Source organism: Notamacropus eugenii, chromosome 5, assembly GCF_028372415.1.
Source record: "Notamacropus eugenii isolate mMacEug1 chromosome 5, mMacEug1.pri_v2, whole genome shotgun sequence".
Lineage (NCBI taxonomy): Eukaryota > Metazoa > Chordata > Mammalia > Diprotodontia > Macropodidae > Notamacropus > Notamacropus eugenii.
The window spans coordinates 405,571,720-405,596,665 of NC_092876.1; the positions used below are offsets into that span (position 1 = coordinate 405,571,720).

General features: G+C 35.6%; 1 protein-coding gene and 1 pseudogene across 3 annotated transcripts in view; one reads left to right on the top strand and one right to left on the bottom strand.

Moving 5' to 3' along the window:
* Nucleotides 1-24,946, top strand: part of TMEM131 (transmembrane protein 131) — a 274,693-nt gene that overhangs the window by 173,718 nt on the left and 76,029 nt on the right. For all 3 annotated transcript variants that reach the window (XM_072614596.1, XM_072614595.1, XM_072614597.1), the window contains 3 exons: nt 2,331-2,399; nt 19,963-20,086; nt 22,756-22,872. In XM_072614596.1, coding sequence (XP_072470697.1) covers nt 2,331-2,399; nt 19,963-20,086; nt 22,756-22,872 — 310 coding nt within the window. The remainder of the gene's footprint in view (nt 1-2,330; nt 2,400-19,962; nt 20,087-22,755; nt 22,873-24,946) is intronic.
* LOC140503685 (synaptophysin-like protein 1) lies at nt 8,364-12,582 on the bottom strand (annotated as a pseudogene).

The window sequence follows — 24,946 nt, forward strand, 5'->3', positions numbered from 1 at the left end:
TGTGTGTTCCCATCTCACGATTTTTCCAAGTACCTTCTCTACCCCTTTGAGATTGCTTTCTTGTATTGTTTTCCCTTTATAAGCTGCTTGAGGGTAGAGCTTTCCTTTTTTTCATTTGCATCACCACATACTTCCTGGCACATAACAAGAGCTTAATAAATATCGTATTGTATGTGAATAAAAGATGTATTTGGCTTTTTACATTTTTTGTCATCTTCATCATTTTGTGAAGAGTGAGGTGAAACTTCAGGGTGGTTCTGATTTGTACTTCTCTTATTATCTATGAAGCATTCTTTCATGTGATTGTAAAAATACTTTGCAAAGAAAGATGGGAAAGAGAAGAATGATGATGGCAGAATCATATCCAAAGACTGCAGCTGTTGCTATATGATCTATAAATTATGCATTGCTTTAAGGTTTGCAAAGTGCTTTGTAAATATTATCTCATTTTATCATTACAGCAACCCTAGGAGCTGCTTTTATTTTCCCCATTTTACAGGTTTAAATGAGACAAAAGCTAAATGACTCGACCAGGGTCACAGTTTGTAAGTTTCCGAGGTCTTGAACTCAGGTTTTCTTTATTCCATGCCCAGTGCTCCATATAATATGCTGCCTAGTTGCCCTTTATATGAACAGATTATTAGGTATATGCACACCTCCCATACAGTAGCTAACATCTGTACATTATATTCAGTGCTCAGAATTTTTTAAAATGAGAAGTTAGTTACAGTGACAAATAAGAAATCACTTTCAGCTATTTATACTGAGGCCAGAAATTTCAGATTAATTAGCTTTTTTAATAATGGAAATTACTATCTAGAAATCCAGTAGCAAGAAATAAAGTAACATAGTGGAGACCTGTCTGGAGTCAGGAAGAACTGAGTCTAAATTTGTGATAAGGGTCTAAAAGCTACCCTAAATTCACATGTGCTTATTCAGCAAAAATTCAGTTAGTAAACACATAGCAATGATGGCAGTGCTACCCATCCAGTCTACCCATCTAGCCCCCTCTTTTCTTCATAAGGACTTCCCTCAGTCCAGTAATCTCTATTATCAGGTAAAGGTCCCACGAGGTTGGAGGAACTTTAAGTCTCTTGAACTGTGTGCATTCCTATACCTGTAGAGCCAAGGAGCCACATCACCAATTCAAAGCTTTTCCTTATTATTGAATAAGGGAATCTTTGCTCTGTTTTTGTGGAAAGGGGCTTTCTAGGCTTAGTGCAGCTGAATTTCTTGACTATACCACAGCTTATGGAATTCATCCTTGGCAGTTTTGTTTCATTAAGCCTCCCTTCTCTTGTGTATGTTGAATTTGGCCATGGTCTCTTATAAAATGTCACTTCTGACGCATGGGCTTTATGACTCTGGACAAATCTCTGTCATTATCCTCTCATTGTCCCAGTTAACTGGGGAACCGTGAATGACAGGCATTGGTAGAGAGAATTTCCTTACTGAGAATTTCTTTTACCAATGAAATGACAGGTCTGGTCTTCTTTTACTCAAAAAAAAAAAAAGTCTAGTAATATGTAATTTTCTTGTAATATGTTACAACAATGTCATTTTAAAATCTGTATACTTAAGCATAACTGAACATCCCTTTATTCAGTAAATGTGAAGAAATATTTGCTATTTTCTATGCATATCCACACAACTCAGAGAAACTGTTTCTATTACATTAACAAAACACAGGTTAGCGTTAATAGTCTTCCTTTAAAATCATGTCTGAGTAACAAAAATCTCTGCTTTTATTAAAGAAATTTCTTGCACAGAAAAAAAACTACAGAAGACAGCAGAGCAAAAGCTGCAATCATAGACTAGAAGACAAGTTTGAAAATTATATGTTGAATTTATCATGTGTTGAAAGAGATGCAAGTTCTGTGTATAGAGATTTGCACTTTCATGTACAGTCCTCTTTTTCTGTTTTATGTATATGGAAATACCCATTTTATTTGGTACTTGTTAAGAATCTTTTCATAAAATCTAATTTGAAAGATAAGAAAGCTACTGCTTTTTGAGCTTGGATCAGGGCAGAGTTCTTTTCTGTTATGGACTTCTTTGGCAGTTTGATGAAGCCAAAGGACTCCTCAGAATAATGGGTCTTTTAATGCATAAAATAAAACATACATATATGTGAATCTATACATATATGTATATTATATAGTTACACACATATATGTTATATATGACAAAGGAAACAGATTATGTTGAAATACATTTGTCAGGTAAAAAACAAACAAGTTCTTACCCTGGGTTAAGAGTCTTTGGATTAGGGAAATGTGTGCTTTGAGAACTGGTTTTATTATAATACTCTTTTCTTCTACTGCTTACAGTGTATCCCTGTACCGGGGGAACTGCAGACCTATACGGTTTGAGCCACCAATGCTGGACTTCCATGAACAGTAAGTTTTAAAGATTTTTGTGTTTTGTTTTCTTAAGAAATAGTGTTTTATGCATTTTATACTATTTTTTTATTCTACTCAGACATCTAATTGGTGCTTCCTTTGGTCTTTTGTTGTTGATGATGATTTTATTCTTTGAAACACTGGAGTCCCAGGAAGAAGTCCAAAAAGAAGAATGTCAGTTACAAAATGACTAAAAGCATAAGCAGAAAATTCATCAGTTTTTTTGCTGCCTATATTGGTTGTGTGCAGGGAAACCCACAGAGGATTCAGTTAGTTGACATAAAGTTAAATGTTCACATTTAGGTTCAAAAAATTAACTTCCCAAGGTACAAAATGAAGGATGCATTGTTAAAGATCTAGATATTTTATTGGCCTACAAGCTAATAGGAGTTGACTATGATATAGTAGTCAAAAAGCTTACAAGAGCTTAGGTTTCATTAAGAAAAAGATAGCTTCCAGAATGAGGGAAGTGATAGTCCAAATATATTTGGTCAGACTACATTCACATTCAGAGCATATTTCATTTAGTTTGGGGTCTTACATATTAGGAACAAAATTGATAAGCTGAAGAATGTCCAAAGAAGAACAACTAGGTTGATAAAGGTTCTTGAAATTATGCCATGTGACAATTGAAGGAATTCAGAATGATTAACATAGCACAGGGGTGGGAAACAGACAGCCTCGAGGCCACATATGGTCTTCAAGTGTGGCCCTTTGACGGAATCCAAACTTCACAGAACAGATCCCCTTGATGAAAGAATTTGTTCTGTAAAACTTGGACTCAGTCTAAAGACTGCACCCAAGTACCTAGAGGACCATATGTGACCTCAAGGCTGCAGGTTCCCCACTCCTGACCTAGAGCATAGAAGGCTGGGGGAGGGGTTTGAGTATGCTAGTTCTGTTGAAAAAGAGCTGTTGATTTGAACTACTTCCGGGAGCAAAGATGGTGAAGTGATCGGTAATTGCTATTGCACTCCCCTTGTTGACCTTGAAGAACCCAGAGAATATCTCCTCAGGAAAAATCCTGGAACAGTGGGAGCAGCAAAAGGGATAAACAGTCTTTTAGCCTGTGAGGCTAGGAAGATCACTAAGGAGGGTCCTTCTTGCTGTGGCTGAAGAGGACCAGTGCAGGAACAGAGCTGTCCCAGATAGCCCCACCTCAGCAAACTGGGAGAAGATCCTGAGCTCCAGGGGAGTGAAGCCCGCAACCGCCAACACTAGGACCCCAGGCATGCCTCAGCACACCAGGGAAATCAGGGAGACACTAGCACAGACAGGATCAGCAACCACTGAGCTTGCCTATGCTCTAGCTGAGCAGAGGAGACCTCCTATGGCCAAACCAGCCCTCCCCTACACTTAATGCAGCTAGCTTCAGGTTAACTCCAGGGAAACCCAAAAAGACTTCACCTGACCTATGCTTTCCAACACCAGCCAGCTCAGCACCAGGTAAGCTGAAGCATTTTAGCTTCTAGCTGAAAGAACCAGAGGCCACAACACACAAAGCCTCAAGTTTTAGGCACAAGAACTCTGTGGCAGGACCCTCTGTGCCCCAGATACCGAGATCCACTTTAAAAACCAGGAAAAGGGTGATCATCATGAGTAAGAAGCAAAGCAGAAAAGACCATAGAATCTTTCTGTGGGGACAAGCACCAAAACATGAATACCAAAGAGGTCAGCATTGAGACTGTACTCCCATCTGAAACTTCAGAAGGGAATATGAACTGGTCTGAAGCACAAAGAGCCTTCTTGGAAGAGCTGAGGAAGGATTTTTAAAAGTCAAATTAGAGAAATTGAAGAAAAACTGACCAGTGATTTTAAAAATATGAAAAAAGAAATCAGAAGAATTTAAAAGGAAAATTGGACAAATAGAAAAGTAAGTACAAAACCTAACTGGAGAAAATAACTCGTTAAAAGGAATAATTGAACAGATGGAAAAGGAGATGCAAAAGTTAACTAAGACAACAATTTGACAAAAATTAGTATCAGGCAAATCGAAACTAATGACTCTATGAGACATCAAGAATCAGTCAAACAAAATGTAAAGAATGAAAAGATTGAAAAAAATGTAAAATATCTAATTGGAAAAGCAACTGACCTGGAAATTAGATCCAGGAGAGAAAATCTAAGAATTATTGATCTATCAGTAAGCAATGATGAAGAAAAAAGCCTGGAAAATATCTTCCAAGAAATCATCAAGGAAAACTGCCCAGAAGTACTAGATCCAGAGGACAAAATAGTCATTGAAAGAATCCACTGTTCACTTCCTGAAAGGAATCCCAAACTAAAAACACTAAGGAATGTCATTGCCAAATTCCAGAATTGTCAGATGAAGGAGAAAATACTACAGGCATCCAGAAAGAAACAATTCAAATATCAAGGAGCTACAGTCAGGATCACACAGGACCTTGCAGCTAATACATTAAAAGATCAAAGGAATAGGAATATGATATTCTGTAAGGCAAAGGAGCTGGGACTACAATTGAATTGCCCAGATTAACAGAAGAGGAAGCTGAATACTTAAATAACCATATCTCAGAAAAAGAAATTGAACAAGCCATCAATGAACTCCCTAGGAAAAAATCTCCATGGACAGATGGATTTACAAGTGAATTTTATCAAACATTTAAAGATCAGTTAATTCCAGTAGTATATAGACTATTTGGGAAAATTGGGGAAGAAGGAGTCCTACCAAATTCTTTTTATGACACAGATAATGGCTCGGATACCTAAACCAGGAAGAACCAAAACTGAGAAAGAAAATTATAGGCCAATTTCTCTAATGAATATAGATGCAAAAATTTTAAATAAGATCTTAAAAAGAATACAGCAACTTATCTTATGATCAAATAGGATTTATACCAAGAATGCAGGACTGCTTCAATATTAGGAAAACTATTAGCATTATTTATCATATCAACAACAAAACTAACAGAAACCACATGATTTTCGCAATGGATGTGGAAAAACCTTTTGACAAAATACAACACCCATTCCTATTGAAAACACTGGAAAGCAAAGGAATAAATGGAACTTTTCAGAAAAATAATAAGCAGTATCTACCTAAAACCACCAACAAGCATTATATGCAATGGGGATAAACTAGATACATTTCCAGTAAAATCAGGGGTGAAACAAGGATGTCCATTATCACCACTGTTATTCAACATGGTATTAGAAATGCTAACGGTAGCAATAAAAGAAGAAAAAGAAATTGAAGGAATTGCAATAGGCAAAGAAGAAACTAAGTTATCACTCTTTGCAGATGATATGATGATAAACTGAAAGAATCCCAGAGAATCAAGTAAAAGACTACTTGAAATAATAAACAACTTTGGCAAAGTTGTAGGTTACAAAATAAACCCACATAAGTCATCTACATTTCTTTGTATTACTAACAAAGCCTAACAGCAAGAGATAAAAAGAGAAATCCCATTTAAAGTGACAGCAGACACGATAAAGAGGCTACTTGCCAAAACAAACCCAAGGACTATATGAACACAATTACAAAACACTTTTCACACAAATAAAGTCAGGTCTAAGTAATTGGAAAAACATCAGTTGCTCGTGAGTAGGCTGAGCCAATATAATAAAAATGACAATTCTACCTAAATTAATTTACTTATTCAGTGCCATACCAATCATACTATGAGATACTTATTTTGTAGAGCTAGACAAAATAATATCAAAATTCATCTGGAAGAGCAAAAGGTTCAGAATATCATGGGAACTAATAAAAAGCAATGCTAGGGAAGGAGGCCTAGCTCTACCAGATCTCAAATTTTATTATAAAGCAGCTATTATCAAAACCACTTGGTAATGGCTAAGAAACAGAAGGGTAGACCTGTCAAATAGGTTAGGTACTCAAGTCACAGTAGTCAATGAATATAGCAATTTACTGTTTGATAAACCCAAGGGCGCCAGCTTCTGGAATAAGAACTCACTGTTGACAAAAATTGCTGGGAAAACCGGTTAACCATGTGACAGAAACTAGGCATAGGCCAATGCCTGACACCGTACACAAGAATAAAGTCCAAATGGGTACCATGATCTGGGTATAAAGATTGATACTATAAACAAATTAGTGAAGCAAGGAGTACTATATTTATCAGATTTATGGAGAAGGGAAAAATTTCTGACTGAAGAAGAGATAGAAAGCATTATGATGTGCAAAATGTATAATTTTGATTATATTAAACTGAAAACTTTTTGCGCAGCCAAACCCAATACAACCAAGATTAGGAGGGAAGCAGAAAACTGGGAAAGAATTTTTGCAACTAGTGTCTGTGATAAAGGCCTCATTTCTAAAATATATAGAGAACTGAGTCAGATGTACAAGAATACAAGTCATTCCCCAATTGATACATAGTCAAAGGATATGAATAGGCAGGAAGAAATTAAAGATATTTATAGTCATATAAAAAAATGATCTAAATCACTATTGATTAGAGAGATGCAAATCAAAACAACTCTGAGATACCACATCACACCTATCAGATTGGCAAACATGACAGAACAGGAAGATGATAAATATTGGAGAAGATGTGGGAGAGTTGAAACACTAATTTATTGTTGGTGGAACTATAAGCTGATCCAATCATTCTGGAGAGCAATTTGGAACTATACCCAGAGGGCTACAAAAATATGCATACCCTTTGACCCAGCAACACCATTTCTAGGACTGTATTCCCGAGAGATCACAGAAATGGGAAAGGGTCTCACATGTACAATAAATATTTATAGCAGCTCTCTTTATGGTGGCCAAAAACTGGAAGTCAAGGGGATGCCCATCAGTTGGGGAATGGCTGAACAAGCTGTGGTATATGAATGTAATGGAATACTATTGTGCTATGAGTAACGATGACCAGGAAGATTTCAGAGAGGCCTAGAAAGATTTATATGAACTTATGCTCAGTGAAAGAAGCAGAACCAAGAGAAAATGTACACAACTACAACCAGAGTGTGGGAGGGATTTTTCTAGTAGACTTGGTACTTCATTGCAATGCAAGGACTTAAATTTCCAATGGACTCTGGAGGCAAAGTGCCTTCCACATCCAGAGGATTGTGAAATTGGATTGCAAGTGGAAGCAGACCATTTTCTTTTGTATTTTGTTTTGTTTTAATGATTTCTCCCATTCATTTTAATTCTTCTATGCAACATGTATTTAATAGGATTGTGCATGTAGAAGATAAATATCAATAAGAATATGCCTATAGTTTTCAGAGTGTATAGGTGAATCATATTTAGAGTTACACTTAGTCTGTGAAATCAACCAGCGTAATATAAACACCTCAAATTGTAGAATTACTATAGTAACTACATAAATGTACCAAAGAACATTTCTACACACTTGAAATTTCCAGCCTGCATCCTCAGAAAAATTGTACAACTATTAAGTATTGAAGGTTATTTATTTTAACGTTCATCTCTGTATTTCAGTAATCTTTGTTTAATGTGAGCAGTATTGAGATTGAAGTTCTGATCTAAAGACTTTTTGCTATGCTATATTTGTAATGCAGTAAACCTTTTTAAGACAAAGAGGCCTTAAGGCATTTGAACGACAAACTTAAAGTAGTGTGCAATTCAAATGTACTTTCTTCCTTTTTAAAACAGAATAGTATATAAAATAGAATAATATGTCACCTTCCTAAATAAATATACATGTGTTAAGGTACACTTTGGCTTTGCAAAAGATTTAGTGAAGAAACTACACTTTCATTTTTACATACACAGTCTCATAAAAATCTGAGATCTCTGAATCTACAAATGGAAACATTTACATCCAGAATTTGTATACGAAGGCATATATTTTGTGTAAAAACTAGCAGAAATTTTAATCCATCAGTTTATTGCAAATGTCATTACTTATGTTAGAAACAAATTGCATTATCTCTAAAGACACTAACAATATGTTATAGAAGAGAATAGATTTTTATTTCACATAGTATGGTTCTCTCCTTTAGTTACATTCCTATAGGAGCTGCACCATGGGTAGAAATGTTTGACCACGTAAGCTGGTCTCATACATAAACCAAGCTTTTACTCCCTAAAGTATAGTGTTCAGATCACAGATATATTCAGAGATCCCATACTGGTCACAGAGTCAAAATAGCGATATACCTTTTGCAAGAGTTGAGATGACCAATAAGGTTTTCACCTGTAGTGATCTTAATGTCTCTCAGAGCTTTATTAGCCCAGACTGCAGGGCTCACCAATTATAAGTAGCAGTAAGAATAATAATGAAGTTGATAAAGGAAATTTTTCAACATTCCTGATATGGGTTCATATAACCAGTTTAAAGTACAAATGTAGCAGTGCAATACAGGAAGACCAAGGCTACAATGTAATAGAACTGATCAGAAGAAGAAAAATCTCTAAGAACATAATTGCTCCACGTTATATTATACAGAGACTCCAATGCTATACTGAAGGGAAATCTGATTCAACCTGAATGGATAGGCAAAGGTAACTTCAACTGTGTGATTTTTAGGAGGACTAATTTGGTCATGAAACTAGGAAAACTGTTTTGCCCTTAAAACTTCCACAAGTGGCAGAAGAAAAGTGGACCCACAAGAGAATCTTGATGAAACTAGGCAGCTCCTTAAGCAGGGTGAAGTTAATTTGGAAGCCTAACGTTCTCTGAGGGAAAAAGGGCAAGAATCAGGGCGGCCAGATGTGGGGGATGGAGCCAGACCCAGGCGGCCCAGCTGTAGAGGGAACCAGGGTAGGCAACTGAGAAGGCCCCCCTTTTAATAGTGGCAGAAGGTTTCTGAGTGATGCAAGATGAGAAAGAGGATCAAAGAGGGAAATATTGATAACCTCTTTTTTTTTTCAGTGAAAATGAGGCATATTTCTCAGCTGTGGTAGTGAAAGGAGGGGGTGGGGCATGTCAGTTTTGAGAAGGATGAAATGATTTGGAAATGCCTCTGTGGTAAGTAGGATAGTGTCAGAATCAATAAACATTTATTAAGCAACTACTGTTTGCCAGCCATTGTGAAATTCTGAGGACACAAAGAAAAGGTATGAGAATGTCCTTGCCCCCAAAGAGTTCAAAGTCAACATAATAAGCTGAAAAGTGGAGTGGGGGGGTATAAGCCTGTGCAGGAGCATCATGAAGTCTGCAGTCAAGGTGGAAAATGATTAGGTGAATGTCCTAAGCACCTTCTTTAAGGGGTAGAGGGTCTGGGAGGAACTTTCTGATGTCTATCCCCTTCCATCCTCTCCAGCTAGAGGGAGGAAAGGACCTTGGGGCCAGAGAGTACCCAGGCATCAGAAATGATTTCATCTCCCAAGATGATGAATTTCTGGAGATCATGAAGAGAGCACCCAGATGGGAAATGACAATAAATTGATTAGGGAGATATAAAGGAGGAACCACTTGAAATTATGTAACAAATTGGTAGTGGACCCATTTAGCAGTTTTGTGATTTCCTCCAGCTTCCTTCAGCAGCACACGAATAAGAGGAAAGGCGACAAATGGCAGGAATAATGTAAGGCCAAGGCTTGTTACAGCATGATCTATAGTAGAATAAAGGACAAGGGACTCAGAGAAGGAAACAGTGTAGAGTTAAACTGTTTTCACGACAGGGTCAAAATAGGGAAGGGAATAGATGTCCAGTGCAGGGGAGATGGCCTTAAAAATAATTAAAGGATGAAGGTATTGAAGGTCAGTGAGAACAAAGAATGATGTTTGGTGTTGCAGGGCAGAGAGATAGGTGGAATGACAACAGATTATGATCATGAGGAAATTTTCAGAGTTCTAGACTTGTAAGTGGTGACTTTATGTATGACTTTGGGGGGGTAAAGAAGCAAGTCATAAGTAATGAGTAACTTGAAACCAGGAGGTTACAGTGTTTGAGGGAGTATCTATCCATCTATCTGTCTGTCTGTCTGTCTGTCTGTCTGTCTCTCTCTCTCTCTCTCTCTCTCTCTCTCTCTCTCTCTCTCTCTCTCTCTCTCTCTCTCTCTCCATATGCGTATAAAGATAGATTTTCTTTTCAAGTCCTCTAGTGTGAGAGCAAGACTTGAGAAGGAGAGAAAGGCTATGAATCAGGCACTTAACTCATTGAGAGAGTCCTCCTTGAGAAAGGAAGTAGTGTTCTGAAAGATGGTAGACAATAGCCACTAGATTCTTGATTGAGTATTAAATGTATATTACAGGAAACGCAGAGGAGAGAGGATTAGGGTTACTGAGTGATTCTGTTAAAAGATCTTGGAAGTGGCAGTGAGGATCAACTCCTCCACCATGACCAGTGAGAGAATATGAGAAGTATACCCTGTGCTGGAAAAAGTTAGTCAAGAAAGCTGGACCCTCAGGAGGGAGCAGGAAAGGAAAAGCTTTAAGATGAAGACTTGTTATCTATGGAGTAGGCATTCCAGAGAACACAGTGGGAGTGTGGGATAACTTTAGAGTGTGGGGTTGATGGGGTTGGGAATAAGGGAACAAGTAGAAGGAAAGGAGATAAAACTTATAAACATGAACTGGTAAAGTCAGAACAGTTTTTTCAGGTTTTCTCTAAGAAGTAACAATTATAGAAAGGTATTCATTCTCATCAATTTCATGATACTCAGATTTTGCATAAGATAGGTGACCTACCCTAGCAAGCGCAGCAAGTGATGCTAAAATGTGTAGCTAGCCAAAATTCAACCCAACCTCAAAATAAAACTACAAGAATCTCTCTTTAGGACAACCTTCTTATTTCCTGAAAGAATTGCCACTCAATGTGATTCCTCAAACAGTTTTTCTTATGGTCCTGAGTTAGTATGTTGTGTATATACAGGAATATCAGAAGATAAAAAATGTGCCTTCAAGTTTAAATTCCCTGCTCCTCTGTAGCTCCACTGCTACAGTAACTTATCAGAGCAAAAATTAGCACCATCTACTGTTCCAGGAAGCCAGTCTCATTCCTGTTGCAGCTACTATCTGCTTCTCATAACAGGACAGCACTGACTTCACAGGCATTTCTTTTTACTGTTTAGGCTCTCATCCTTTGCCCAGTCACTATATCAAAATGTATATATCAAATTCCCCAAGCCATTTTCCAATGGGGGGTCATCCCCTCAGTTTCCAAATCTTTGCTACCACAAAAGAACTGCTGAGTTCTTTGTCTTTGACCTCTTTGTTAGATACAGAGCTAGTAGTGGTATTGTTCGGTCAAAGGGTATGTATGTATACACATCTTTATATCCTTTTGGTCGTAGTTCCAAAATGGTCGGACCAGTTCACAACTCCATCAACAGTGAATTGTGAACCAATTTTCCCATATCCTCTCCAGCCTTTGTCATTTTCCCTTTCTATCATGTTTTACCTAATCATGTGAGGTACCTCAGAGTTGTTTTAATTTTCATTTTTCTAATTAGTGATTTAAAGTATTTTTTCATATGACTTAATAGTTTGGATTTCTTCTGAAAACAGCCTGTTCATATCTTCTGACATTTTATCAATTAGGGAATGGCTCTTATTTTTGTAGATTTGACTTGGTTCCTTATATATTTGAGAAATAAGGCCTTTATCCAAGAAGTTAGCTATAAAGTTGTTTTCCCAGTTTCCCGCTTCCCCTTCTAATTTTGACTGCATTTGTTTTATTTGTGCAAAGCTTCTTAAGTTCATGTAATCAAAATTATCCATTTTACCTCCCATGATTCTCTCTATTTTCTGTTTGCCCATGAACTCTTCCCTTATCCATAGATCTGATAGGTAAATTTTTCCATGCTCCCCAAATTTGCTTATGTCTAAACTGTGTACCCATTTTCATCTTATTTTGGTATGCCATGTGAGATACTGGTCTTTGCCTAGTTTCTGCCTGGCTACTTTCCAGCTTTCCCAGAATTTTTTGTCACATAGTGAGTTCTTGCCACAGTAGTGGGGATCTTGAGTTTACCAAATGCTAAATTACTGTGGTCATTTAGTTTTGTATGTTATATACAGAATCTATTCCATTGATCAACCACTCTTATTTTTTATCCAGCAACAGATTGTTTTGGTGATTACTGTTTCCTAGTATAGTTTGAGATCAAGTACAGCTACACTACCTTGCATCACCTTTTTTCCTTGATTCCCTTGATATTCTTGGCCTTTCATTCCTCCAGATGAATTTTGTTTTTACTAGTAATTACTTTAAAATGCTAACCTCAGATGCTTTCACGGAAAGTACCTCTTGTCCATTTGTCAGAATTGTTCATGGTTCCTTGAAATATATGAGAGAACTTTATTCAGCCTTTTGAATATTAATTACATTTGAGACAAAATAGGAAAACATTATTTGCCTTGTCATGAAGGAGACCTACCATAGACTCCAAGTCAAAGAAGACAAGACTTTTCTGTAGATGAACTTCTCCAAATGCTTCTTTTTGTTGAGCATGTTAATTTTGATTCAAACCCAGTAGGATTTCTGTGCCTTGTAGATAAGACTCAGAATCATTCAAAAGAGTAAATAAGAGGCAGTATTATAATTGCATGCAAAAATTGTGTAGTTTGAACATTCAGTACTGTAAGAGTTATGTGTACTAGTCAAAAAAGATGGGATGAGCTAGGACTAAAGATAAGTTTTAAATAATGGTTGTAAATAAGTGTGGACATGGTTGAGGAGGACATTCTTGGCAGGGGCCTGATTAAAATGGCAAGAAACAAAGTTGGTCAGGTAAGATATCTAGGTTTTAAGGGTCTCTAGTGTAATATGGCATAAGATGAGCTCATCTTACAACAAAGGATCACATTTCTAGGAGTTCATGTTTGATAGCTATAGGGATTCTGCAGTGGATTTTTCATTTTGTACAATGTATGAGTTTAATGTTGCCTACCTGAAAATTGACAGATGAAATTTAGCCAAATAAGGACAAACTCTTGATTCAAGATTAAAAAAAAAAGTTTCCCTCCCCTTCCCCCTGCATTATAAAATAGTTGAGCTACATATCATTCTATTTTTAATGGACTGAAATTATCTTAATTTTTTTTAACGCCAAGTATGAGGTTGAATTTTTACTTTGATAAATGAGTATCATTGTTTTTTAAGCTCTCAATCAAACTTTTCATTGAACTGTATCAGGCCTCTTACACAAATGGACCAGATTACTTCTGAGGTAATATGTAATTAGAATTGGGAATTGGAGTTGGGAATATCTGATAATAGCTAGCATTTACGTATCTGACTAGTATGTTAAGTTTTAACAAGTAGTTTACATTCACTGTGTCATTTAACCTCACAACTACCCTGTTAGGTAAGTTCAGTTGTTTAGTCATTTTTTAGTTGTGTTCAATGCTTGGTGACCCTATTTGGGGTTTACTTCACAGAGATACTAGAGTGGTTTACCATTTCCTTTTCCAGCTCATTTTACAGATGAGAAAACTGAGGTAAACAGGATTAAGTGACTTGCCCAGGGTCACATAGTAAGTGTCTGAGGCCACATTTGAACTCAAGTCTTCCTGAGTCCAGGCCCAGCACTCTGTTTACTGTGCCACTTAGCTGACCATTGTCTAAGTATTGGAGATATTATTATCTCCATTTTGTGAACAAAGAAACTGAGACTGGGGGAGGGGAACTTAAGTATCAGAGGCAGGCTTTGAACCAGGTATTGCCAAAGTATGAACACATTTTCTTTCTGTAACATAATTGAAAATAAGTAGATAAATAGTGGTACAGTAAAAACAGACTGACAATTTCTAATACTACAATGGTTCTTTTCCCTTTTTGTGTCTTGGGATACCTCAAAATAATACATATTTTTAAAATTCATAATTGAAGGAATTGTTGAATTTCAGTTAATAGATTAGTGGAAATAAATAGATGAAATGAAAAGTAACTTTTCCTCCATCCAAGTTCACTAATGGTCTGAAGTCTATCAGTGAACTCTAGATTAAGAACCCCCAGTCTTCTGTGATCATAGATTTAAATCTGGAAGGTACCTTAGAGGCTCCTGCTTATCGAGTTTTTTTGTTAAATTGCCAGTGTTGGGTTTGAGAATAAATTTATAATAACATTAATCAATTAAATATATAGATATCTAAATATATTTGAAGATAACCTCTTAAGAAATAGAAATTGATTATACTATAAAATAGTGGCTATCAAAACTTGTACTGATTAAACAAAAATGCAGATCTGGTCAGAAAAGGAAGAATCACTAACTGTTAAAATGAATCTCTCACTTTAAAATAATTTTGAGAATATAGGTAATTTGGAAAAGAAGCCCTCTATTTGATTAGAACTATTGGGGAAACTAGAAAGAAGTCTGGCAGATTTTAGATTTCAACATTTCCATGTTGTACCATATACTGCAATAAACTCAAAATGGTTACATGACCTGAATATTGAAGGTTACACCATAAAAAAAAAAAAATAGAGAAAAACTAGATCAGGTATTTTTTTCAGTGATGTCTGTGGAGATAGACTATAAGCAGACAAAGGATAGACGCAACTGCAGTAGATAAAATTAAAAAGCACAATGCAAATAAAATGAGAAAGGAAGCTGGTGACTAAAAATTTTATATCAAATATTGCAGATAAATAACTAAGATATATAAGAAACTAGCATAAATATAAATAACAAATAAATATATAGGAACAAAAGCCATTTCCCTGTAGGCATGTGGTCAGATTATATACATAAACAGTTCTCAGGAAGAAGCAAATTGATAACAAATAAGACCAAATAGCTATATGAACAAAAAAATTCTTAAGAAGAAATGCAAAGAGATGGCTTTGACAGCAGCCACAGCTGTAGGACCTCTCAGCCCAGACAGTAAGTGGTCGGACAATTGGTTAGAAAGAGATTACAGGGTACCCTTTGCTGGTAGTAGGTACCTAGCAGCTGGCACTGATTGACATCTCTTTTGCCAATACACAGTTCTGGGTTATGCATAGTTCCAGGGCGGAGCAGGGACCCTAGTCATAGTTCCAGAGCAAACAGTAATACTAGCACTTGTGACTGAAGAAGAGCAGAGGCCCTGGTCACAGTAAAGGAGCACTGACACTTGCAGCTGCAGAGGTGCAGGGGCCCTTTCTAGGTAAGGTTAGATCTTAGGAGACCAGGAGAACAGTGACCACAACACTTTGGAAGCACTGAAGACTTGCAGACCCCCAAAATTATCCTGTAGATAGTAGCACTAAAAAGACTGAGGATTGGGACAGTGCCTCCTCAGTACCAGAGGCAGAGCCTAACTTTAACATAAAGTTCAAAGTCAAGAAATAGGCTAGAAAAATAAGCAAACAGCAACAAAAAGAACTTGACCATAAAAAGATACCATGGTGTCAGGGAAGACTAAGACATAAACTCAGAAGACACAGTGTGAAAACAGCTGTAAGCAAAGCCTCAAAGAGCAATGCTAATTGAACCCAAGTCCAACAAGAATGCCTAGAAAAATTAAAGAAAGAAATGAGTGGTAAAGGAAAAAATGGGGGCGGGAGGGGAATGAGCGTGATGCAAGAATATTTGGAAAGAGAATTAATAGCTTGGTAAAAGAGGTATAAAAAAATACTGAAGAAAATAATACCTTAAAAATCAGAGGCATAAAAATTCACTGAAAAAAAAAATTCCTTGAAAATTGACCAAATGGAAAAAAGAATTAAAACTCACTGACGAAAATTATTCCATAAAAATTAGAATTGGGCAAGTGGAAGCTAATGACTCCATGAGGCATCAAGAAATAATAAAATAAAGTCAAAAGAAAGAAAAAATAGAAGAAAATGTGAAATATAAGAGAAAAATACCCTAATATCTTAGATCTAGAAGGTAAAAGAGAAACTGAACAAATTCACTGATCACTGAAGAAGATCCCAAAATGAAAACTCACAGGAATAGTATACCCAAATTCCAGAACTCCTAGGTCAAGGAGAAAATACTTCAAGCAACTAAAAAAATTTTGGGAAGTTATAGACAGGATAACACAAGATTTAGCATATTCCATATTAAAAGAATGAAGGGTTGATTTTTTTAATTATTATTAAAGGGACCATCCCTTGATTCACTTCTTAAAGAAGCCTGTTCACTAAATGGGCATTGCCTCACTCAAAGTGAGCACTTGGAAAGACCTTAACTCAAAAGGGCCAACTCTCACACTGCATCCTGGGTTATCTCTAATTGTCCTGCTCAATATCTGGCCACTGCACCCAGATGGCTCTGGCAGAGAAAGTGAAGCTGGTGCCATTGCACAGCCCTTCCTCACTCATAAAGTCAGTTGTAAGTCATGTCATCGCCTCCCTGATGCCATGGTCCTCTTTGAGTACAGAGGACAAAACATACACACACACACACACACACACACACACACACACACACACACACACAGTGTGGAAGGCTATAGGAGCTAAGATTACAACCAAGAGTGATCTACTCAGAAAAAATAAGTGTAATCTTTCAGGGGGAAAAATGGATATTTAATGAAGTAGAGGACTTTCAAGCATTCCTGATGAAAAGACCAGAGCTGAGAAGAAAATTTGACATTCAAACATAAGACTCAAAAGAAGCATAAAAAGGTAAACATGAAAGAATAATCATAGAGAATTCTATAAAGATAAACTGTTCATATTCCTATATGGGAGGATGTAACACCAATGTGATACCCACAGCAGCTACTATGAATATGCATGCATATTTCCTGGGTAACTTCGGAAAATATAAACTCTCTTCCTCAAAGACAAAACCAAGACATTTATTCAGATACCAGAAAGCCAAATTCATCATAGTAACAAAGAAATCTATACACATTATCAGTGCAGGGAACATAGCCATTCCCAAGTTTTCTCTCCATTAGACCTCCCCACAATAAGCTCCCTTAGACAAAATCACTCCCTCTCTCACTCACAGTAGCTGCTCTTCTCTTTCTGCTTTCTCTCTGCTCTGCCTCACTCTCTCTTCCTGCTCCACCCTTCCTGTTCCACCCATTCAGCAAGCTCCTTCCACCACCCTGCTCCATGTACCTCAGGCTGTGGGCTGGGCAAGCTCAAAATAGGTCACATGGGCCTATTAAGGGGCAGGGAAGATCTTCAAATTCCCCTACCTTCACAGAGGATGATACTTATAACTTGAAACAGGACACGCACAGAGTTAAAGGGCTAGTGTAGAATTTAATATTCTAGTATAAACTGAAATAAAAAAGGCAGTGGCAGCAATCATGATCTCAGACAAAGCAAAATCAAAAACAGATCTAAAAAGAGATAATCAGGCAAACTACATTTTGCTAAAAGGCACCCTAGATAATGAAGCAATATCAAAAAATTTTAAGACAAATTTCTCTAATAAAGACCTCACTTCTCAAATGTATATGGAACTGAATCAGATTTATAAAAATAAGAGCTGTTTCCCATTTGTAAATGGGCAGAGGATATGAATAGGCAGTTTTCAGAAGAAATCAAAGCTATTTATAGTCATATAAGTATACTCGAAATCACTATTGATTGGAGAAAGGCAAGTTAAAAGAACTCTCAGGTACCACCTCACACCTATCAGAAATGACGTGCTGGAGGAATGAGGGACATTAAGTGCATTAACAGACTGGTGGTGGGATTGTCAACTGGTCATAGTTATTATTATTATTACCATTCTGGAGAATAATTATGAACTAAGCCCAAAGGGCTACAAAACTGTTCATGTGCTTTGATCCAGCAATCCCACTGCTAGGTCTGCACCTCATAGAGATCAAATAAAAAGGAAAATAACTATATGCACCAAAATATTTATAGGAGCTCTTTCTATAGAGGCAAAGAATCAGAAATTGCTCATCAACTGGGGAATGCCTAGACAAATTGTGGCATATGATTGTGATGGAATGCTGTTGTGTTAAAAGAATGATAAGGGGGTTGATTTCAGGAGAAAAACATGAGAACACCTTTATGAACTGATACAAATTGAAGTGAGAAGAACTGGGAGATTATTGTGTACAGTAAAAACAATGTTGTAATAATGATCAGCTGTTTAAGATTTGACTACTTTTATCAGTACTATGACAGATAAAATCTGAAATAATTTAGGAAACAAAGGTTCAAATTTCTAACTGTATCAGTTTATTATACAGTGCATGCCAACTGCAGAACAAATTGGGACCAGGCCTCCTCTCCTTGACACTATACCTAGAGTTCAGGGGGAGATAGATTTTTATGCATTGAAAGAAAACAGCAGGATATAAACCAAAATACAAGATCAGATCATCTGATTACTAATTTGAGGAAAGATTAGGGATGAACAAATTTTGGGAGTTGAGAGAGCAAGCAGGTGGACTTTCATATCACTCAATTCCCACGATTAGCAAGCAGGTGGAATTTACAGGAAAATGAAACTTAGATCTCAAAATAGTTTTACAAAGTGAAGTCAGTTTGGTTCATACACTTTTCACAATTCTTTTAATACAGTGATCCAAGACAGTCCAAAGAACTCTTGATGAAAAAGATGCTATCTACCTCCAAAGAGAGAACCGATGAGCTCTGATAGCAAACAAGTGTATTTTTCTCACTTTCTTCATTTTTCTTGCTTTTTCCTAATATGTCTAATATGGAAATATGTTTTGCATAATTTCATATGTAGGATTGATATCATTTTGCTTGCTTTTACAGTGGTTGGGGAAAGAGTGGGAAAGAGAAAATTTGGAACTCAAGATGTAAAAAGAAAAGAATGTTAAAAATAAATACTAAATTAAATCAAAATGTGAAAAAGGAAGAAATGCAAACTAATAATAACCATATGATAAATCACTAAAATAAGAGAAATGCAAAGCAAAACATCTGAGTTTTAACCTCATACCCAGTAAACTGGCAAAGATAAAAAAGAGATGGGAATTGTCAGTGTTGAAGATAGGGTGTGTATATATATATATATATGCACCATAAAACGTGGTTAATCAGACTATGAATTGAATTAACCATTTGGGAAAAAAATTTGGAAATATGCTAAGAAGATAATTAGAATATCAGTACTCTTTGACCCAAAGATCCCAATGTTATTTCTGAATCCTAAGGAAGTCAAAGAAAAAAAAAGATATACATAAAAATACTCATAGCAGTACATTTTGTGGTAGCAAAGAACTGGAAATAAAGTAGAGTTCTCTTAATTGTACTAAAGAAATTACGTTACATGAATGCAGTTAAATGTTATTGCATCATAAGAAATGAAGAATAGAAATCACTTAGGTATGTATGGGAAGATTTGTATGATCTAATACAAAGTGAAATAAGCAGAACCAACAAGATAGTATACACGAAGACTACAACAGTGTAAATGGAAAGAATAACAAGGGGGAGGAAATAAAGCAAAAAAAACAAAGCTAACTTAAATGCTGTGTAATTAATTATTATAATGTAAACCCTAAAGAAGAAATGAAAATGTACCTCCATCTCTTTGAAGAAATGGAGCTATGCATGTGCAGTGTTGCATAAATTGTCAGATTTGTTGTGGGGTTTTTACTAAACTGCATTTTTTTCTCTGTTTTGTTGTAAAACAAGGGATGACATTCTAGGGGGAGGGAGGCATATATTGGATTTGAAGGTCAAATTAAAATAGAAGAGTTCAATGATACTATTTGTATTTGGGAAAAATTTGTGAAACCTTTGCCCTGTTTCTTATTTTTTTAAACAGACCAGTTGGGATGCCAAAAATGGAAAAAGTTTACCTTCATAATCCTAGTTCTGAAGAAACTATTACGTTAGTATCAATATCCGCTACAACATCACATTTTCATGCATCATTTTTTCAAAATAGGGTGAGTTTTTCTGTTGTAAATATTTACTTAAGTTGAAACTTGTGTTGTGGTTTTATTGGTGAATAATTTAGTTTTACTTCAATGAGAGTCTGTTAAAATGTTCAAGAATGTTTTAAACCTAATCCTAGGATTATTTTTGTCTCAGTACCCAAGTTCCCTAAGTCTTTCTTTCAATGCTGATGGTTTTATTTACCCTAAAACATTGCCATCTTGAGTAGAATCACGTTAATGACTGTCAGACTTTTATTTATGACTTAAATTTTGGCATTTCCATTTTTAATTGATTGTATTTTCATCTTAAATAGATTAGTTTCTTATCATCCAAAGTTTAAAGCTTTCAAAAATCTCAGTTGCAATCACTTTTATAGTTAGGTGAACTGATCTTTAGGTTAATAGAAGTGCTTAGGTTCGAACATGAAATCATAACAAATAGATAACACTAATTGATCTCTTGAATCATAGATTTAGAATTGGAAGAAGCGTTTCAGGTCATTTTATCCAGTACTCATTTATAGATGAGGAAATTGAGACTCAGAGGCTGACTGACCTAAGTCAGGTAGCTAGTAAGTAGCAGAGCTGCCATTCAAAACTGTCCAGCTTCAGCTTTTGTGTTCCTTATAAGGAACGAAAGCAAGAAAAGCATTGATTCTTGTACAATTTGGCCATCTTACTTTACAGTGCTCATGATGAGCTTTGCAAGACCACTTTGAAAATAATCACAATTAATGCACTAATGTCTGTTGCAACCAGCTGAGGAAAGGTAGAAAAAAATCTGTAGAATTAATTAATTAAATTGTATCAAAATAAATCAACATGTACTTTAATACTCAATAGTTCCAATGCAAAAGTAGGTGTGGGGAGGATAGCTATGTGAGTGAGTGTGTGTGTGTGTGCGCGTGTGTGTATGTGTGTGTGTGTGTGTGTGTGTGTGTGTTGTCAAACATAGTTCTAGGACTAACAACTGAGAGACCAAAGGCTTGTAAAAATAGGCATATCTATGTATCAGAAGAAAGTCAAGAAGTACTGAACATGTTAAACCCCAAGTAATAGCCTCCAAATGTGAAATCTGTTGTATCTTAATGTCCAGAAAATGACTAGTTCAGTGTAGAAGTAATCCCATATCAATTTATAATAAAATTCAGAAGAAATTTCCTTTACATCTTCCAGTAATTTCAGCAACAAAGCTAATCATTAGCATTTGTGAGAATTTTTCAGTTAACATCTGAACTATTGTTTAAGTGATTGCTACTATTAACATTATTTTTAAAAAAAATAAATGGAAAGAATATGATTCGATTATGATTCTGTGGTATCATTGTGGTCAGTAAGTGGAGTAGTGTGTGTATACATTTTTGAAAGCAACTAGTAACTGAAAACAGTAAAAGAAACTCAAAAGGATTCCTTGAAGAAATTTGAGAATACCAAATACCGGTAAAGAATACCAAAATGGAAATGTTTTGGTTTATAATAAGTAAATAAAGTTGAATCCTGAAGAGCATTTATTTAGAGGGAATATCAGGATAACACCTGCATTTCAAACATTTAGTGTATATTTGTGTATTTGTGTGTGTTAATAACTTTTACTTATTTACAAAATGACTTATAATTGTTTAACTTAGGAATTATAGGGAATTCATGTAGCATTTTATCATAATTTTATGTCAAGGATACTACTTTATTTACAGTATTTTCAGTAATGACAACATAGGAAACAGAATTGAAAATTTCAGTGAAATAATTAATTGAGCTGTTAGAAGATAGCAAAATTAGGGCAAAATACATTTTTTAGCACTTAATATGTGCCAGGCATTGTGCTAAGTGCTTTATAAATATTATTCCATTTGATCCTCACAACAGATGAGGAAATTGAGGCAAACATTAAAAGACTTATCTGCAGCAGGTGTGTGTCTGAGGCTGAGTTTAAACTCAGTTCCTCCTGACTCCAGTCACAGCACTTGTCATACATGGTGCCACCTAGCATATGAAGTCTATAGAATTTAAACAAATAATCTACGTGACAAATATGACAGAGAAAATTTCATATTCATTGGTCGCTCAATTAAGAATGATAAAAGAAAAAAACCTGAAAACTATTTTCAAGGAATCATGAAAGAAAATTGTTTGAAAGTATTAGAATCATAGGATAAGTACACTTTAATCCCCCCAATACTTCACTAGAGGAAAAGTCCAAGTTTCCCAATTTTGACTGCTTGAAAACTGTGATCACCAAGTTCCAGAGTCCCGTAAACAAAAAGAACATCTTACAGCAAACCAGAAGGAAACAGATTGTGTACCAAAGAACTCCAACACTGGGCGATTCTAAACAGTGTAGACAAGGGCAAAAGAAGAGGGATTTAAAATAAGCAGGTTTTAGTACTTCATAAAAGATGGGTGATGGTCCAGTGCTTACATGCTAAAAGGAGGGGAAAAGACCAAGATCCTTTGGTCCCACCTCATTCCTGGAAACAGGAAGAGATGAACTCTGGACCTGGGTAGTCAAATAAGAAGTCTTCTAGAAAAAGAGAAGACAAAGGAGAAGTATCACATTTTAGAAAACTTAGACTATAAACTATATTTATATAGTCTTTTCATAAGTAAGTAACTGTGTTTTAGTAATTTCCTCCCATGATTTGGCTTCATTTTATTGTTGTTGTGTTTTTTTTTTCCAGAAAATTCTTCCAGGAGGAAATACATCATTTGATGTAGTTTTTCTTGCCAGAGTAGTGGGAAATGTAGAAAACACTTTATTTATTAACACATCTAATCATGGGGTATTTACGTACCAGGTAAGAACAATCAGATAAAAAAATTTTCATATTTGTTTTCCAGAAAATCTTCCAAACTCATAACTCTTACTTATACTTATTCAGATGAATTATTTTAAGATTTGAAAGTGGTAAGATACCTTTCTTTGATAGATATTTCTTCAAAAAATATATAACTTTTATTTCTCATAAATAACATTTAAAATCATTGGAAAATAAACAAATGGATGAAAACACAGGCCTAATGATATTGTCAAATGTGAATGCACTAAAATATCAAATAAACTAAAATAAGGGACAGGCTGAGTTAAGAAAACCCAAAAATCTGGTCTATACAGGAAACCCATTTCAAAACAATGACTGCCTTTTTTGGTCAAGGCCACTGTGGAAATTTGTTTTGCTTGATTTTGCACATTTGTCACAAAGGTTTTCTTTTAATTTTTTCTCAGTTGGAAAGGGAGTGGAGTGGTAAGAGAGAGAGATACTTAGGGTAATGTTTACCTTAAAAAAAATTGGAGTATGAAAGAAAGGTCATTGGAACGTGTTTTTGAATGCACAGAAGAGAACATAAAGAAGACCAAAAGGAATCACTCATGAAAAAAAGATAACTTTGAATATAACATCATGATTAAAAAAATACTTAAAAGGAAAAGCAAGCAATACATAATAAAGATTTGCTCCAAGTAAAGGAAAGAAAAAATAAAATTGATGGTCCTAGAGAGAATTTAAAAATAAAAGCACTTAATAAAATGAAAATGAGGAGGGGTAGAGTCAAGATGTCAGTGAGAATCAGAATTTTTATGTAACTCTCCCACTTATGCACTAACCAAGAAAAGGTATCAGATGGAATTCTGATTTTAAAAAAATCCAAGGAAAAGTCACAGTGAGTCATTTTTACAGCTCAGGGCAGTTTAAGAAGGTAAATAAGTCTAAGGACACCGAGATGAGGACTACTCAAGAGTACCCCACCGTGGTAGAAGCAGCAGCATTCTTGGGAACATTCCAGTGCCAAGAAAAGAAAAAGTAATCAAAGGGACACAAAGAGATCCCAGTGCACCTCTTAAATAATTTTGGGAGTAGTAATGGGTGTCTTATGGAGGGTCAATTGAAAAAATTAATTGAAACAACTAACAACTCTAGGAAAGTTTCAGAATATAAAATAAACCCATGCAAATATTCAGCATTTCTGTATGTTATCAATAAAACCAAGTAGGAAGAGACAGAGAAATTCCATTTAAAATCATGATAGAAAATATTTGAGTGTCTACTTGCAGAGATATACACAAGAAGTGAATGAACCCAGTTACAAAGCACTTCACATAAATAAAGACAACTCTAAATAACTGGAGAAATATTAATAGCTCACAGGTAGACTCAGCCAATGTAATAAAAATAACAACACCACCTACATTAATTTACTTATTCAGTGACATACCAAGCTAGCACATAGTTACTTTATAAAAATATTTCATTAAAAAATCATAACAAAATTCATCTAGAGGAACAAAAAAATCAAGAATATTAAGGGAGTCAAGCAGGGGGGCAAAGGGAAGTAAGAGGGTCAGGTAATACCATATCTCAGACTGTACTACAAAGCTATAATCATCAAAACAGTTTGGTACTGGGTAAGAAAGAGGTTAGGCAGTGGAAGAAATTAGCTATACAATATTCAGAAACACGTAAGTACATTAACCTGATGTTGGATAAACCCAAAGAGCTTAGTTGTTGGGGCAAAGACTCAGTATTTGATAATAACTGTTGGGAAAACTGAAAAGAATCCTGGGAGAGGCTAGGTATAGAACTACTTCTCACACTGTATACAAAGATAAATATTTGATTTGATTTAGACATAAACGGATATTTGATGTAGACGTAAAAGGTCATATAGGCTAATAGTAATGGCCAAAAACATAGAAAGAGGTTCATAGGAAATAAAATGGATAATATTGATTATACAAAAGTAAAAGTTTTTGTACAAACAAAACCATTGCAGCCAAAATTAGAAGAAAAACAGGAAAGTTCGAATGGGGGAAAGTTTTTGCAGCAAGTTTTACTGATAGAGCTCTCACTTCTCAAATATATAGGGAACTAGGTG